The sequence below is a fragment of the Sinohyriopsis cumingii genome, chromosome 1 (genome assembly GCF_028554795.1).
Source record: "Sinohyriopsis cumingii isolate HCF-2022 chromosome 1, ASM2855479v2, whole genome shotgun sequence".
NCBI lineage: Eukaryota > Metazoa > Mollusca > Bivalvia > Unionida > Unionidae > Sinohyriopsis > Sinohyriopsis cumingii.
The window spans coordinates 165486551-165501873 of record NC_142961.1 but is presented as its reverse complement, the minus strand read 5'-3'; the positions used below and the strand labels follow the sequence as shown (position 1 = coordinate 165501873).

Below are 15323 nucleotides of genomic sequence, written 5' to 3'. Positions count from 1 at the left end.
TGATTTCTAAATTCAGCACTTAAACATTTGGTCCAACATGGTGGCAGTGAGGTGAGGAATCCAATATTCCTGCTGCTTTGTGTTCCTTGGATGTTAGGTTTTGCCACTATGATAATTCTTCAACTCAGTTCAGCATGACATCCAGTCGTCAGAAAAAAATGTAATGTTATCCCTACTGGCTTCTCTCTTATAATTTTTTTTAATGGAGTTGAATGAGTATCAGACTAAAACAAGTTGACCATGTGACATGCTCACTTTTTTTAAACAGTGAGTGTATTGTATAATAACTGCAAATTGCCAATGAAGGAATAATTTCTTGCAAACAGTGCAAATTGTCATTCGACATACTCAGTTTAAAAGAAAAAAATGAAAATAGTTTGACTTAATGAAAAGAGGGCAAGCAGTTGATTCCTCCTGAGAAATTTGATGTAAGAAAGGTTCAAATATACAGCATAAGTATGCATTCTACTACTGAAACAGTAGAATAGTGGAATCAGCAGGCAGGGTTAGTTAAACCAAATGTTTGTGCCTAGATTTCAATGACAGTGTGGTTTTCCACAACTATTAATAAATGTTGATAATTGTTTTAGGTGACGATGATTTAAGTTTTATTTAATTGATTCCATAACATTCCTGTGATTTTTAAATGAAAACAATAAATATTTAAAAATCAGGTTGCCCGTCATACTTTCATACTTTATAAGTAGTTATTACTCTTGTCAGTGTGATTTCCCTTTAGAAAGGCCACCTTCCAGCTGCAGAAGGGGTGTCCTTGTAATGATGGTACCAGTGAACTGTACTTTGTAATATCATTATAGCTGTCAAACTTCAATCACCATAGGGTGACCTACTTGAACATTTTAGTGGCCATTTCAGATTATCTTGTCCTGATAATTTGTTGTTTTAAACATTGGGATAACATCTGCATGAAAAGGGGAATTAGTTGTAGAATTCGACTTAAAGTATTGGTTTTAGTCAAGGCAAATAAAAGGAATTATAACTATATGTAGATTTTTCTTACAAAACTGGTAACAGCTCTCATACATAAATCTGAAGTGTTTTAACCTATCTCTTTACATATTTCCTGGTGTGAAACAGCTTAACATTCATTTTTTTTATGCTAGTTTTTTATTAATAAATCTTCAACCATATCTGCACTTGTACTTCAGCTGGCAGTAATTTTACTGCAGATTAAATTTACATATTTATCTTCATTTCCACATTTTTCTTGATTTATAGGATTAACGTAGGTTGATTGTACATTTCGTGTAATGGATTAGTCACTTACAGGCTGTACACCACATTAGCCACATGTTAAGATGGTTGATAAATGTAGGATCCAGCAATCTCAAACTTTAAAAGGTTTATTCTGATGAATAATATTGCATCTGGCAGGTGTTTTTAGCACAAAAAGTGAAATAAAAGGTTGTAGTTGGAAAGTATTCATATCATTTTCTAGTTGCTGCATTATACTTTTCAAGGTCAACGATGGCTGATCTGCAAATGATTTTCATTCACCAATTTAGAATTTTTGGTTGCAAATGTGACCATTTAATCACAACTTTTCTGTATATATACATTTTACCATCTGTTTATTCCTAACATTAATTTATGTATCATCATACTCTTCTCAGAGGTGTGACTTTTTTTCTGAAGTTTGATGGCCTTGACATTAAGGTCAGGAAATTGTTTGTTTTACAATGTAGCTGGAATTAACTAATTTTTTATTGTTTTTACTTCAGGAGGCCAGCTGATCTTTGATAATGAGAATGATGTAGAACTGAAGTCTAAAATAATTCTCATCACTAATGGTGGTCTTCTACAGGTCAGCAGAAATGTCACATTAGCCTTATTGTAACTTCATGGGCTCAGTGCTTTGATCTATTTCTTCTCCATGAATGCACAGTTGTTTATCTTTATTGTAGGCACATTAGCAGTGATTGTGTGGTATGAATAATGGCACTGTGTCATATGCATTAAAACAGCATATAACAAAAGAGATATTAGAGTTGTTTATCTGTATTATTGGCACATTACAAAAATGACTCAGAATCAAATGCAGTAAAACTACATGTAATAAAGGATGTGTGTGTGTAATGTGATTTGGATTTTTAACATAGCTTTAACAATTTTTCAGCCATATCGCTACAATGTCTGCAGTGTGGCAGTTTATAGTGATGTCTAGCACTGGGGCATCATGCCACAGATATGTAGCATGATGTCCTACCCAGTCACATTATCCTGACACCATGCCAACCAGTCCTAACACTAACCTCTTAATGCTGAGCGCCAAGTGAGGCAGCTGTTAGTACCGTTTTTGTAAGTCTTTGGTATGACTCAGCAAAGGATCAAACCCACGACCTCCTGCATCTGAGGCGGATGCTCTAACCACTAGGCCACCAGAGTGGTTGTAAGAAAGGAGACATTACAGTTGTTGTCATCATTATAGGCACAGCATTTGTTTGCTATGACTGTGACACTATGTCAAATGCATTAGAAATGCAAAGGAGATACGTTATCACCAATACTGAAAACTGCATATCTGCCCAGTGTGCAGTTGGTAAAATACTTTGTTAACTAGATAATTAATGAAAGTGTCCTATTGCTCATTTGCAAAGAATGACTTAGTAAATGCTTGATTATGATGGTTGAACCCCAGTGTGACCCCGCTATAGCATGCTCTGTTATAATGCGAATTACGATATAACATATAACGCAGTTTTTGTGTGGCTCCCGAAATTTCATATGCATGTATTTTTGTCATTCACGAAGATAAAATCTTTCTTAGAAGTATGAAACAATGTAAAAAGTTCATTATCATTTTGTGGAAGAGATCACATATGAATAATACAAGACGATCGGTACATGGCTTCTGAAATATTATATGTATTTTTCTTGTACACAAAAAAGTAGTTTTTTCTTCTTAAAATTACGAAAAATAACGTATAAAAAGTTTATTCTGGGGTCGTGTAGGGCTTTGCCAATGTTGCAAACTTGGATTTTTTTCCTTATTGGCAGCAAAATATACCCTGTGGCAATCTTTTTATTATTGGCGACATTGTTGTCTGTTTAAACTTGTATATACAACCATTGGTTTCAAGTGGAGAAATTCAGAGGCCCCATGAAAGGAAGCTGCAAAATGGATATAAAATGTACTGAAATTTATCTATTGTTACATAAACAAATTCTTTGTCCATATTGACAAACCATCAAAATGAATACTGTATGTTGCAAGATATCTGCTTTTTTTTTTGTTTACGTTTCTGGTAACGGAGATCAACTGGACGAGGAATGATCTTGTAATCTCTCTTTTGTCAGATTTTTGGCTGCTTGCTAGTAATTAATATATTTACATTTTTATGTGGATGGTAAGTAAAATTCCTCTTCTTTTCACTCAGAATTAGAACCTTCAGAACACTCACATTTTCTATAACAATCACAATCATTAGACCAGAACACCTGTGTCTCTAACATTTGTTGACCCTTTGTTAAATTTCTGACGCATGCATGGAAGGCAACATCATGCTGCTACCACGAATGTAAAAATTTTTTTAAAAAATTCTTACTTTGGTTTATTCAATAGGCAGGGAGGAACAGTAACTAGAATAGTCCAGTTCCATTATTAAAATGTAACCAGATAAAATAGCTTGCTGAAATTTCAAAGGAAACAGATTACCTTTGAATCACCGATTGTTATGAAAATGAACTCAGCAAATGGAGAAGAAAAATCAGTCTCCATCATGCAATACAATTATTTGATGTTGCTGCCTCAATAAGAAACGGGCATTTCTTTGGTTCTCCAAAGCTGTCCTTTAGCGGTGACTTCAGTAATGCATGCACCCTTCATCAAAGAAAGCCAACTACAATCTTCAATAAAAACAAAAAACTTTTCTTTAAAGGAAGTCAGTACCAAACTTAAAAATAAAAGTGATGGAATCTGATGGATTTTTGCATTTCTAACATGACTGGAACACATTAATGGTGCCTTGAAAGTTTCCTTTTTGCAGGGAAAAAGTTTATGCTTACAAATGCTACCAATGGCGGCTTAAAACACAAACTAATTTTTACCAACTTGGGATGTGCTTCATTATTTGTTACGTGATTGTGCTATATTTTCCACTGAATTAAGACCAATATGACCTATGACAAAATTATTGAATATGTTAAATCTCTGTGTATGTATATTTTCGATGGAATAACTTGTATTGTGGATTCATTGTATACGCTGAGATTTGCGGGTGAGTTCATGGTGTTGATACTCTATTCATGCTATACATTAGACATGTATATATAAACAGTATTCACGTATATGTACCAATTTGTGGTTCTCTTAAAAATAAACTATTATATATTCCTTCTCTGTTTTCACTACAGGTGTATTCTCATTTAATATGCATCGATTTAAGATGGTAATTGTGTCAGTGAAGTACATATTTTACCACTCATTTATTACCTACCTTACACACGCACACACACACACATGCACACACATGTGCGTGCAATTCTTTTTGGGTACATGCATCATTTTCTTCAGCTATCTGACCTGGTTACTTATATGGTCAGGTTCTATGGCTCCCATCTACCATGTTATAGCTGGGTCACACTGTAGATTGAGCTTTAATGTTGATGAATTTTCTTTACACTCATTATGATTGCTACATGCTTGCTCATTATTAAGGGGTCATTCCTTAAATTTGGAGAGGATGAACTCAATTGTATGTCCGTGAAATAAATGCAGACATTTGTGAAAAATACTGAATAACCATTGATGTCTTCCCTTCCCAGGCTGGTACAGAGACTGAGCGGCACCCAATGAAAGCCATCATTACTTTGTATGGACACAGTAGAGACCGGGAACTGCCCATCTATGGAACCAAGGTGTTGGCACTCAGGGAAGGAGTCTTGGATCTTCATGGTAAATATTGCACCCCTTCAATAGGTCCATTGTTTGAGAATTTTTACTTTTTGTCACTTTGCTTGAAAACACTGGAATAAATTTAGAATCATTAAACCTTTTTGATTTTCTGAACTTGTACTTAGCATATTGCTTGCTTTATTTAAATGACATTGATGTATGTACTGCAAGTACTGTATCAGAATTATTGGTTTTCAGCTGGAGTCTGAGTTTATTGCATTTTGCAAATATTGGACCAGACCAGCCAGTTCATCAGGGTTATATTGATCTATCCTTTGACATTACTTAATTTGAATATTGTAAAATATGTAACTTTCCCTAGCCAAACCAGCTACTGTCTCATGGTTACAGTGCACCATCCTGAGACATTAATCATTTTGAACACCGTAAATAATGTAACTTTGGGGAAGACCATCTAGTGCCTAAGCGTTACATTGCACCATCTTTTGATGTGCATCATTTTGAACACTGTAAACAATGTAAATTTGGGCCAGACCAGTAAGTACCTCACATTCACATTGCACCATCCACTTATTTTGAGCACTGTATACAATGTAACCTTTACTGTGCCAGGCTAGCCAGTGTTAAAGGGTTATAATAGTGCACCATCCTTAGACCTGACTAGTTTTGAGCACTAATATCACGTAACTTTTACTGAGTCCAACTAGCCAGTGCCTCAGGGTTCCAAAATTCCATCCGTAGACTTGATTCATTTTGAAAACAGTAAACCATGCAACTTTTACTTTTCAATGTCTTAGGCTTTTAGTGCACCATCCATGGATATGACTCTCTTTGAACACTTGCTTTGTAACTTTTGCAACTGACTTTTTGAAAATGTAACTCCATATATACTGTCAGATCTCATTTATCTGACACCAATTGTTGCCATTAAAAGTGTCATATAAAGGTGATTGTCCAATAATTGGTTTCAGTTTATGAATGACTTTTAAGAATTATTGCTATTTTTGGCATAGAATGAAATTAGTGATTGATAAGCAGATATCAGATAAACAAGACTAGACTATACAGTGGTCCCCCTCTTATACGGCCACAGGGGGACTAAATTTGTTGTGAGAAGTATATGTAATGTACGTAGTTAGAAAGCTACATACTTCAAAGCACTTAATATTGTCATTTAATATCTTTGTTTAAAAGTAACTTTAATTATTAAAAGGTTCTTCTTGTTATAAATAGACTTATTTCCACTGCATGTACATTAATAGTTCTTATTCTTGGCATAAGCTTGATACGTGAGTGGGTATTGTTGTAACACATATTGCAAAACCATTCCAAAACATCATTTAAATCTTGGTACATACATAATTCTCTTTCCATTTGCTCCATTTTCCCACTGCTGCAGAATAACCTAGTTATTAGTTATAACATTGTTTATTCGAGTCTATTTAACATAAAATTGTTTTAATCTAAGTCTTTCCTACATAAAATTGTTCAGCAAGTCCCCCCTCCCCACCTCAATTGATGTCGTCGAGCAGAATAAACAACTTTCTTCTAAAATAATACGTCTCCGTTTATGTGATGACATGTTAATGTCTGGTAATGATTGTTTTGGATGTTGCTAACTTTATGGAATTTAATTATGCAGACGAAACTTTTTTCAAGTGGACAAAATGCCTTTGTAAAGGAAGCGATAATGTGTTATCACGTGATTTTTTGGTCCTTGTCTGGTACCCTGTTTTGTTCAAGGTCAAGGTTAACTTCTTTGTGTGTGTGTGTCTGTTAAAACTCTATCATAACATTGTTAAGCCCATTTCCTGTAAACATCTGCTTTTACAAACAATGATACAATATTAATCTAACTGTTACATGTACTTTACTCAACACTTCTTTCAGTAACGGAAAATTGACATTGGTAGACATCTATCGATGATAGCGATAAACTGATTACTTACTTTATGTCACAATATGAATTAATTAATAGTTCTGGATACATTTGAAGAAAAAAGTGGCTGCTTGTGAGAGGAACATTTTACATTTTTGTACTTATATGCTGGCTGCTGTTTGCATTAGAGGGGTGGCCGTTCTTGACGGGTACTTTTGAATACAAACTCGTTGGTGCCAAAGGATTCTGGCCGTAAGAAGCGGGTGGCCATAGGTCAGGGACCAAACTTGTCAAAATTGATTGAAAAACATGTCCATGACTCATTCATGTCATATTTAACCAAACACTTGCTGTTACATCCTAATCAATTAGGCTTTAGACAGAAACATTCCTGTGAGACTGCCTTGATCTCCCTAACTGGTAAATGGCTTCAAGCACTTGACCAAAGTAGAATAATAGGATCTGTATTTGCAGATTTCAGGAAAGCTTTTGACATGGTGGATCATGAAATCCTTTTGAAGAAACTGAAAATCTACCAATTTACTTAAGTGAGAGAACACAAAATGTTTATATAAATAATGTTTTGTCTGAACCTGGAACAATTAGATATGGAATACCACAAGGCTCAATTCTAGATCCATTACTATTCATTTTATTTATTAATGACCTACCACTTTTACTAAGAGACTCAATGTCATCTACAGATCTCTATGCAGATGACACAACATTGTCAGACATCCAAAACACAAAGCATGAACTCGACATTTCTTTACACAAACTGGTAAATTGGTGCACATGCAATGGCATGGTGGTAAATACTGGTAAAACTAAAATATTCTTTATCTCAACACGGCAAAAAAGGACAAATCTTGGTAGTGATGAACTATGTCTGACATGGAAGGATAAAAATTTGCAAATGGTCTGTCATGATAGACTACTTGGTGTTCTGGTAGATAATAACCTATCATGGACTGAACATATTAAACATATCAGTAAAAAAAAGTCAATTCAAGTTTATGGTTTCTCAGTAGGATAAGAAATTTTCTCCTGAAAGGCACAGAAAACTATTTTATAACAGTTACATATTACCCTATTTAGACTAGTGTAATACAGTATGGGGTAATTCAAATGATAAAAACATAGCAAAGCTGGCACATCTTCAAAAAAACAATCCAGAAAGAAAGCAAAGAAAATTTTGCTGGTAAGTTAAAAATATTACCTATTAAAGACCAAATTAATGTACAGGGTATCCCATAATAGTGCTCCTGAATATTTACAATAAATATTCCAGTATAGGCTACCTTGTAATACTCCCCACCTGTGATCCATGTCTACCAAACAGTATAAAATTCCCAAACCAAATAAGGAGTTATTTTAAAAAAGTTTCTAATACTCTGGAACTCTGTTCTGGAATAGTATTCCAGTATAGATTAGAAATGCCCACTCTATTTCCTTCTTCCAAACCCAATATATCCAGTGGCTTCAGAGGTGCAGCTAAAATAAACAAATTCCTTTGTATGAGGGCCTCAGGGTAGATTAGTTCTTAGCTAATTGTGTTACCCTTTTTAAATATGGTCATTATTATTATTGTTCAAGAGGAGGACTACTGTATATGTATGGAAACACAGGAATTTTTACTTGGATTTTAACTGATCTAGTTAAATATACAAAAGTAAATTATATTAAATAAGTGAGAGGCTTTACAAATAATGATCATACTTAATTAAAATAAAACAATATATATCAAATTGAAACTGTAGGGATTTGTGCTATTATGTGCAGATTATTGCCTTTATGTCACTGATGTCTGCTAGTGTAGCATATTTTCATGATTGTATAGAATGATGTAGTCAGCTTAATTTCTTACAATAAATGTGCACAATGTATCATCAGAGAATAAATGGAACTTTATTAGTTGAAAAAGAAAAAAATTGGATCATTAGGAGAATTAGAGGAGAAAATATTAATTGGCAAACACTAAAGTTGAATACAGCCAGATCTGGAATGGGAAATTTCTTGTGCAGCCCATTTCTAGGACACAAGATGATGAAACATGTCAATATTTTTCAAAGCAAAATTTTGCAACTACTTGAGAAATGCTTGTGACAACCTAATCAAACTGATCTGGCTCAAGGTTTCTTGTTGAAATTTTTTGTACTTGATATTAGAGAGTAAAAACTACAGTAATACATTAACTTGTATTTCCCAAACATTGCTATGCACGATACATGTCAGTGTTTACATAATAGGCAAAATCACTACCTTTTAAATCTTTTTATTCATTGAACTATATGCATTATAGTTTATAACAAATCCATACATTATGGCCTGTCAAAATCTCTTTGAAATAACTCTTCAAAGATTCATGTTTTTATTTGTTGGTTCCCTTGATTTATTTTAGTTGTAATATTTTCCAGGCAAGCACATTCCTCTAACATGGACCAGACTTCAGACTACAGCTGTGGCAGGGGGAACCACTATTGTGCTGACTCATCCTGTGGAGTGGAATGTGGGAGATGAAATTGTAATAGCTTCCACCGGTGGGTTCCGGAGTCAAAATGAAACTGAGAAACACATAATTTCTGCCATATCAGCTGACAAGCAAACCTTAACATTAGTGTCACCGCTGAAGTTTGAACATCTTGGTGTCATAGAGACATTTGGTGGAACACATGTGGAGTTCAGAGCAGAGGTTGGTTTGCTGACACACAATGTGATTGTACGTGGCAACTCCGATCCAGATTGGAATGATAAGATAGAAGCATGTCCTGCAGGGTTTGATACAGGTTAGTGAATGATTACAGGCCTTGAAGAAACCTGCTTCCATTGTCAGTATTTTTGCTATTTATTAGATGGTCTGTTTGTCTACATAAAAAGTGGGGTGGTGGGGTGGTATTACATTTGCCACCTTTACATGTTGACACAGATATATCTATCCATATTTAAGGAAGTCTGTCTTCTTCTAGGGGTCCCGAGTGGTCTAAAATGCTCTCCGTTATGGATCACTGCCATCTCACCTCTGTCTGCGTGGATTCAGCCAATGTGGGTATATGAGAAAGCTTGCCAGTAGCTTCTCGTGGGTCGGTGGTTCTTTTCGGGGATTTTCCCGGGTTCTTCCTCCACCATTAATACTATCCTCCATGTTTAGCCTATCATGTGCTGAAAAATGGCGTTAAACCCTACAACAACAACAACAACTTTCTTCTTCTACACCATGTACAGTTCAGATTTTGAAAACCTACTATGTAGATTGCCATAGCAGTTGTACATGAAAACATTATTTTTAAAATTTTAAAAATTAGGTGCTTAGCCAATATATGTCCAGAATTCATTTTCAAATTATTGGATATATAAATGCACAAATACTCAAGCATGAGTTTGAATTATTCTCAGAAATTTATATCTCAGCACACATATGTATTGTTTTAAACTTGTCTCTTTCTTTCAGGAGAATTTGCCATTCAGACTTGCTTCCAGGGTCGTTTTGGAGAAGAGATTGGCAGCAGTGGGTTCGGAGGTCACATTTTGATCCATGCTTCTGTGAAGAACAAAGACCTTGCCATTGCCAGGATTGAGAATGTTGAAGTGACATTTGCTGGTCAGGAATTCCGACAAGGCAGATACCCAATACACTTCCATTTGAATGGTGACATGTCCAGCTCTTATGTACGTGGCTGTGGGATCCATCACACCTTCAATCGTGCTGTAAATTTACATGGAGTCCACAATACTGTTATTGAGCAAACTGTAATTTACAACATCAGTGGAGGAGCCTTCTTCTTAGAAGATGGTATAGAGACTGGAAATACATTACAATATAACCTAGCTTTATTTGTACGTTCTAGTACCAGTCTGTTGAATGATGACATCACACCTGCCTCATTCTGGGTTACAAACCCCAATAATACAATTCAGCATAATGCTGTTGCTGGTGGCACCCACTTTGGATATTGGTACAGAATGCATGAACACCCCAATGGACCATCCTTTGATCCCAATATTTGTCCTCGCAGTGTTCCACTTGGACGTTTTTACAACAATTCTGCTCACTCCTGTGGCTGGTTTGGTCTGTGGATGTTCCAGGAATACCATCCCACTGTTGGTGGAACTTGTACAAGTAAAGAACCACAACAGGTTATTTTTGAGGCATTAACTTCATGGAATAATGAGAAAGGTGCTGAAGCTGTCAATGGAGGTGCATTGACTTTTAACAACTGTATATTTGTGAACAATGATAAGGCTGGTTATGAAGGGAAAAGGGTTGACTATGTTCCACAGTATCCAAATGAGGGGGCTATGATTAGTAACACTCTGATTGTAGGATCTACCAACACTCTGGTTTCATCTCAAGGTCCCTCAACTGGAATAGTTTTGCCATATGGTAATGGATTTTTGGTGAAGAATGTTCGCTTTGTCAACTACAGTAATTCTGGTTTTGTGGCTCTCGCTTTCACTCGTATTCAAGGTACATGTTCATTATACTGTGGGGGTTACAATTATCACTTCAAGGGCATCCAGTTCATTAACACACCCAGAAAAGCTCGATTTGAATGGGAGCATGAAGGTGTACTCATTGATGAAGATGGAACATTGACAGGAATATCATTTGGGAGCAAAGTCACACCAACAACTGGCATGTTGCCAACTTCATCGTGTGCTGCAGGATTTGCTGGTTTCAGTGAGGGAATCAATGCCAGTATATGTGGTGCTAATATACATTTCCATCGCCTGGCCATGAATAACATTTTGCCCAGATCCATGGAAGGCAAAAGGATGTTGCTTACCAACAGCCATGGAACAAGTGCCATACCGTTTGCTCTGAAACGTCTTACACACAAACCTGGGTGGGCTGGAACTGTGATCAATGGAGAGACTTACCAATTGGCATTTGAGAATGCAGGGCAAATTAAGAATATCAGCTTCACATCAGCTTTCTATCAGTTTCAGGTATGAGCTTTGAGTCATGTGTCAAGACTAACATTGGGAGCAGCTTGCCCATTTAGATGAGTGGAATTAACTGCATGTCTAAAGTCACCAGATCAATACCGCTGAATTAAATTTCTTTTCCCTTCAAAATCAACATATTGTTAAAAAAATTAGAACAGGTTTATATTTGAAATGAAATTATTGGTTTTTCATGTAATACTTTCTAACTGCTAATTAATTGAAACATTCATTATAAATAAATTGTATAATTCATTGAGAAATATTTGCTGTGATTAAAGTTTGTTGCCTGCATAAGCATGATGAAACATATGTATTACTTTTCCACTGATGATATCAGCCTTTGCATCAATGTTAATGTAATGCAAGGACCCTTATTTGCTTGTGGTACTAAGATGATAAATCAATGGGAATTTGATTATATTTCATATGTTTTCATAAACCTGTGACCAAATCTTGTTATATCTTTGATCAGCCTTCAGATTATGTTGTCTTTGAGCTGTCAGTGGCCCAGTTTCCAGACAGATTCACCATTGATGGTTCCAGCTACATTCAGCCTACACTAGGAGGTCTGAACCCTGCCACTGCTACTACAGGAGACTGGGAATGGGACAATACCAACAACGTGATCAGATTAGTTGGTAAATATCAGGTGCCATCAAGGTTCAGATATTTAACTAGAAGTTAGTTTTCTTCATTCATACAGTAAATCATTTCTGTATTGTGTACTATAATATAAATGTATTTTTCTTTTTAATTTCGCACAGGATTTGTTTTTCTTCTACAATATGAATACGTAAATAGAGATAATTGTTTTTTCCAGAAGCTGTTGAGACTTTATTATGCAGGGCTCACAACCAGAAGTGTGCAGGTTTGAATCATACCATTGTATCAGCCAGGGCTAGACACTGTCAGGTGACCCTGAGCAAAGCACTTTACTTCACTTGCCTTTGTACAAATTGAAATAATTTTGTGTTATGGTGCTGTAAACACAATATTGAACAAAATCAGAGAGTCATCATTAACAGTCAGCTGTTGATAGGGCTTTTTGTTATTTTGACATTGTGTTGATCTTATTATCAACAGAGAATGAATCATAAAACAAATTCCTTAGTCTAGATGATGGATATTATTGTGACTTCTTTTAAGGGAATTGATTACTTTCTTGTCTTTGATGTTGAGTTTGGTTTCCTAGTTTCCCTATAAGACTTTTTGGATAATATCACTGTGTTCATTTGTTTACTTTGGAATGCACAGACAGTAGCTAAGATATACTTCAAACAATGTGGAAGCTTACTGTTCAAAAGATTAGGATACCATCATCATAATTTCGTGGGTTTATGTTACAGAATGGCAAAAATATATGAAACCCTGGCTTTTGCCTGACTAGGATGTGTAATAAGTGGATCCTCACCATAACACTGGTTAGGGGAGCAATAAAAATATACTAATATATAAATGAGGTCACCATATACTGAGATAGACTTAGTGTCAAAACGTTTCTTTCCCACAATGTGAGCCATGGCCATATCAATATCATGTGCAGGAGGGTTAAGATTATATGGAGGTGTAAGGGATTGCTATATATTATCAGTCAGTACATGAATCTTGATAGGGCGACAACCAACTTTCATATTTATTATTCCTATTTTAGTGTCAGGAACAAAGAGGGCCAAGAGGGGAGGCAGCATTTATGATGTTGACCGAGAGTTCCCCAAATTTTCTGTCTTCAAGTGCTTCTATGAAGACTGTATCCCTCCAAAAGACCCCAACACTGTACCTCCTGAAGACTCACGGCCACCTGTATTTAATTACTGGTCCCAAGCAATATGGGTTGTGAAACAGTTCAATGATAATGCAATCTACTATACCATTGGCAATGAATCTGCTTCAAATGTAGGCATGCCTCCAGCTTATGCCTATGTAGTTATCCCTAAAGGTAAGTTCATAAATCAGCATGCATCCCTTACTTTTGTCATTGCCAAAATTAAGTCACTGTTACACAGTATATGCACAATTTTCAATTCATTTTTGTTTTAAATTAACCACAGCAGCATTTGTTGGCATTCAACAAGGAGGATGATAGGGGCAATAAACATCTTAAAAAGTTGTAATAGTACAGAAGAATAAAATGGAATATTCATATTCTTGGCGGGAAAATAGGAAGAGCAATAATTATATTTAGTGGACGTATGTTGTTTTGAGTACAACACATGGCAGTAAAGATGATTGCCATTGTCACGACTTCTTTGAAAGGGATTCATCAAGTAATTATGATACCTAGTTTGTCCTGAATGAAAATGGTGTCAATCTTACATCAGTGGCTAATTTTAAAATCTTATCACAGAAGAATATCAGAGAAGGTTTGAATAGTTGTTTCTTGATTTCGTTGAAATTCTTTTAAGGTGGTTGACTGTCAACCCCTTTGCGGGACTCTTGCTACTTTGTGATTGCCCTCAGTCTTATTACATTAATTTTAAACAAAGCCACATCAGGATTAATTGCTTTAGCATTGTAAAATGGAGATTCTGTTTGATGTTTAACAGTATGTATTACTTATGGATGTGATCACTTGGGTGTGGCCTCTTGTACCATTGTCTGCTTAGTTGTTGGAAGCATGAAGCCAAGATTAGGTAGCAGTTTTGAAGATTTACTGTTCCATGCTTGTTTTGTGAGATAAAGATATTAAAATTAAATGAAATTGTAGATTTTACTATAAGAAATAGAATAAGAGGCTAGCTTATTACTACAAATGTAATATCATGTAATTTGCTGCTGGTTGTCATTTTTCAGGTAAATGGATTGTTGTTGATGTAGAAGACCTAAAGTTTAGTACACTCAAGGTGGAAGGCAAGATGGAGCTGGACTACTTCCCAGATTCCAATGGACACTACTATGACTTTAGAATAGAAGCAACTTACATCATCATTCAGGTACCAGAATTTTTGTACGTGTTGCAGTGGTGCAGAGGGTGGCATGCTGGAATTGTGACCTGAAGGATATGGACTCAAATTGCTCAGCATGGCACTGTATCCCTCAGCAAGACACTGTACTCCAGTTGTCTCAGCTCTAAATAACTAAATAACTTTCATTTGATGTTGTACTATAAAACACCAAAAGAAACAACAATAAACAGAAAATAAAGCTTGAATTTCTTTGCGATACAGAGTTTTATTTAATCATTTTTGTCAACATAAATTTTCATGGTTTGGTAAAAAAGAAATGTCTGTTTCTGTTTAAATTCATGGTGACGGCCTTTGTTTTTGCAACAAACAATCATTGCATGTTGTGTCTTTAAATTTGTGGCTGTCACAACCACAGAATCAGTGAAAATTTCGTGTCTAATACAAAATAGTGAAATTAACAGTACATAGTTTTATTTTGTATATTCAGGCCAATAGAATATGTTCATGTACTGTTAATTTGCCCTTTATAAATTAAATTGCCTCAAGAAAGGGAATACAGATTTTGAAGGCTGTAAATTCAGTAAAGAATTAATGGTTGTCTATTGTATCAAGTACAGATTGAACAACTTTTATTGCTATGAATACACCATGAATTAAATTCTAAGTATCAGCTAAATAAATTACTAGCTTATTCATATGTCAGTATAAGTTTTATTGC

The 15323-nt window shown here is 35.4% G+C and overlaps 1 protein-coding gene across 1 annotated transcript in view; it reads left to right on the top strand.

Moving 5' to 3' along the window:
* The window catches only part of LOC149808313 (fibrocystin-L-like), a 171334-nt gene that overhangs the window by 100509 nt on the left and 55502 nt on the right, over positions 1-15323 (top strand). The window contains exons 33-39 of the mRNA XM_089966857.1: positions 1743-1825; positions 4786-4915; positions 9173-9541; positions 10204-11702; positions 12175-12340; positions 13354-13638; positions 14493-14632. Coding sequence (XP_089822983.1) covers positions 1743-1825; positions 4786-4915; positions 9173-9541; positions 10204-11702; positions 12175-12340; positions 13354-13638; positions 14493-14632 — 2672 coding nt within the window. The remainder of the gene's footprint in view (positions 1-1742; positions 1826-4785; positions 4916-9172; positions 9542-10203; positions 11703-12174; positions 12341-13353; positions 13639-14492; positions 14633-15323) is intronic.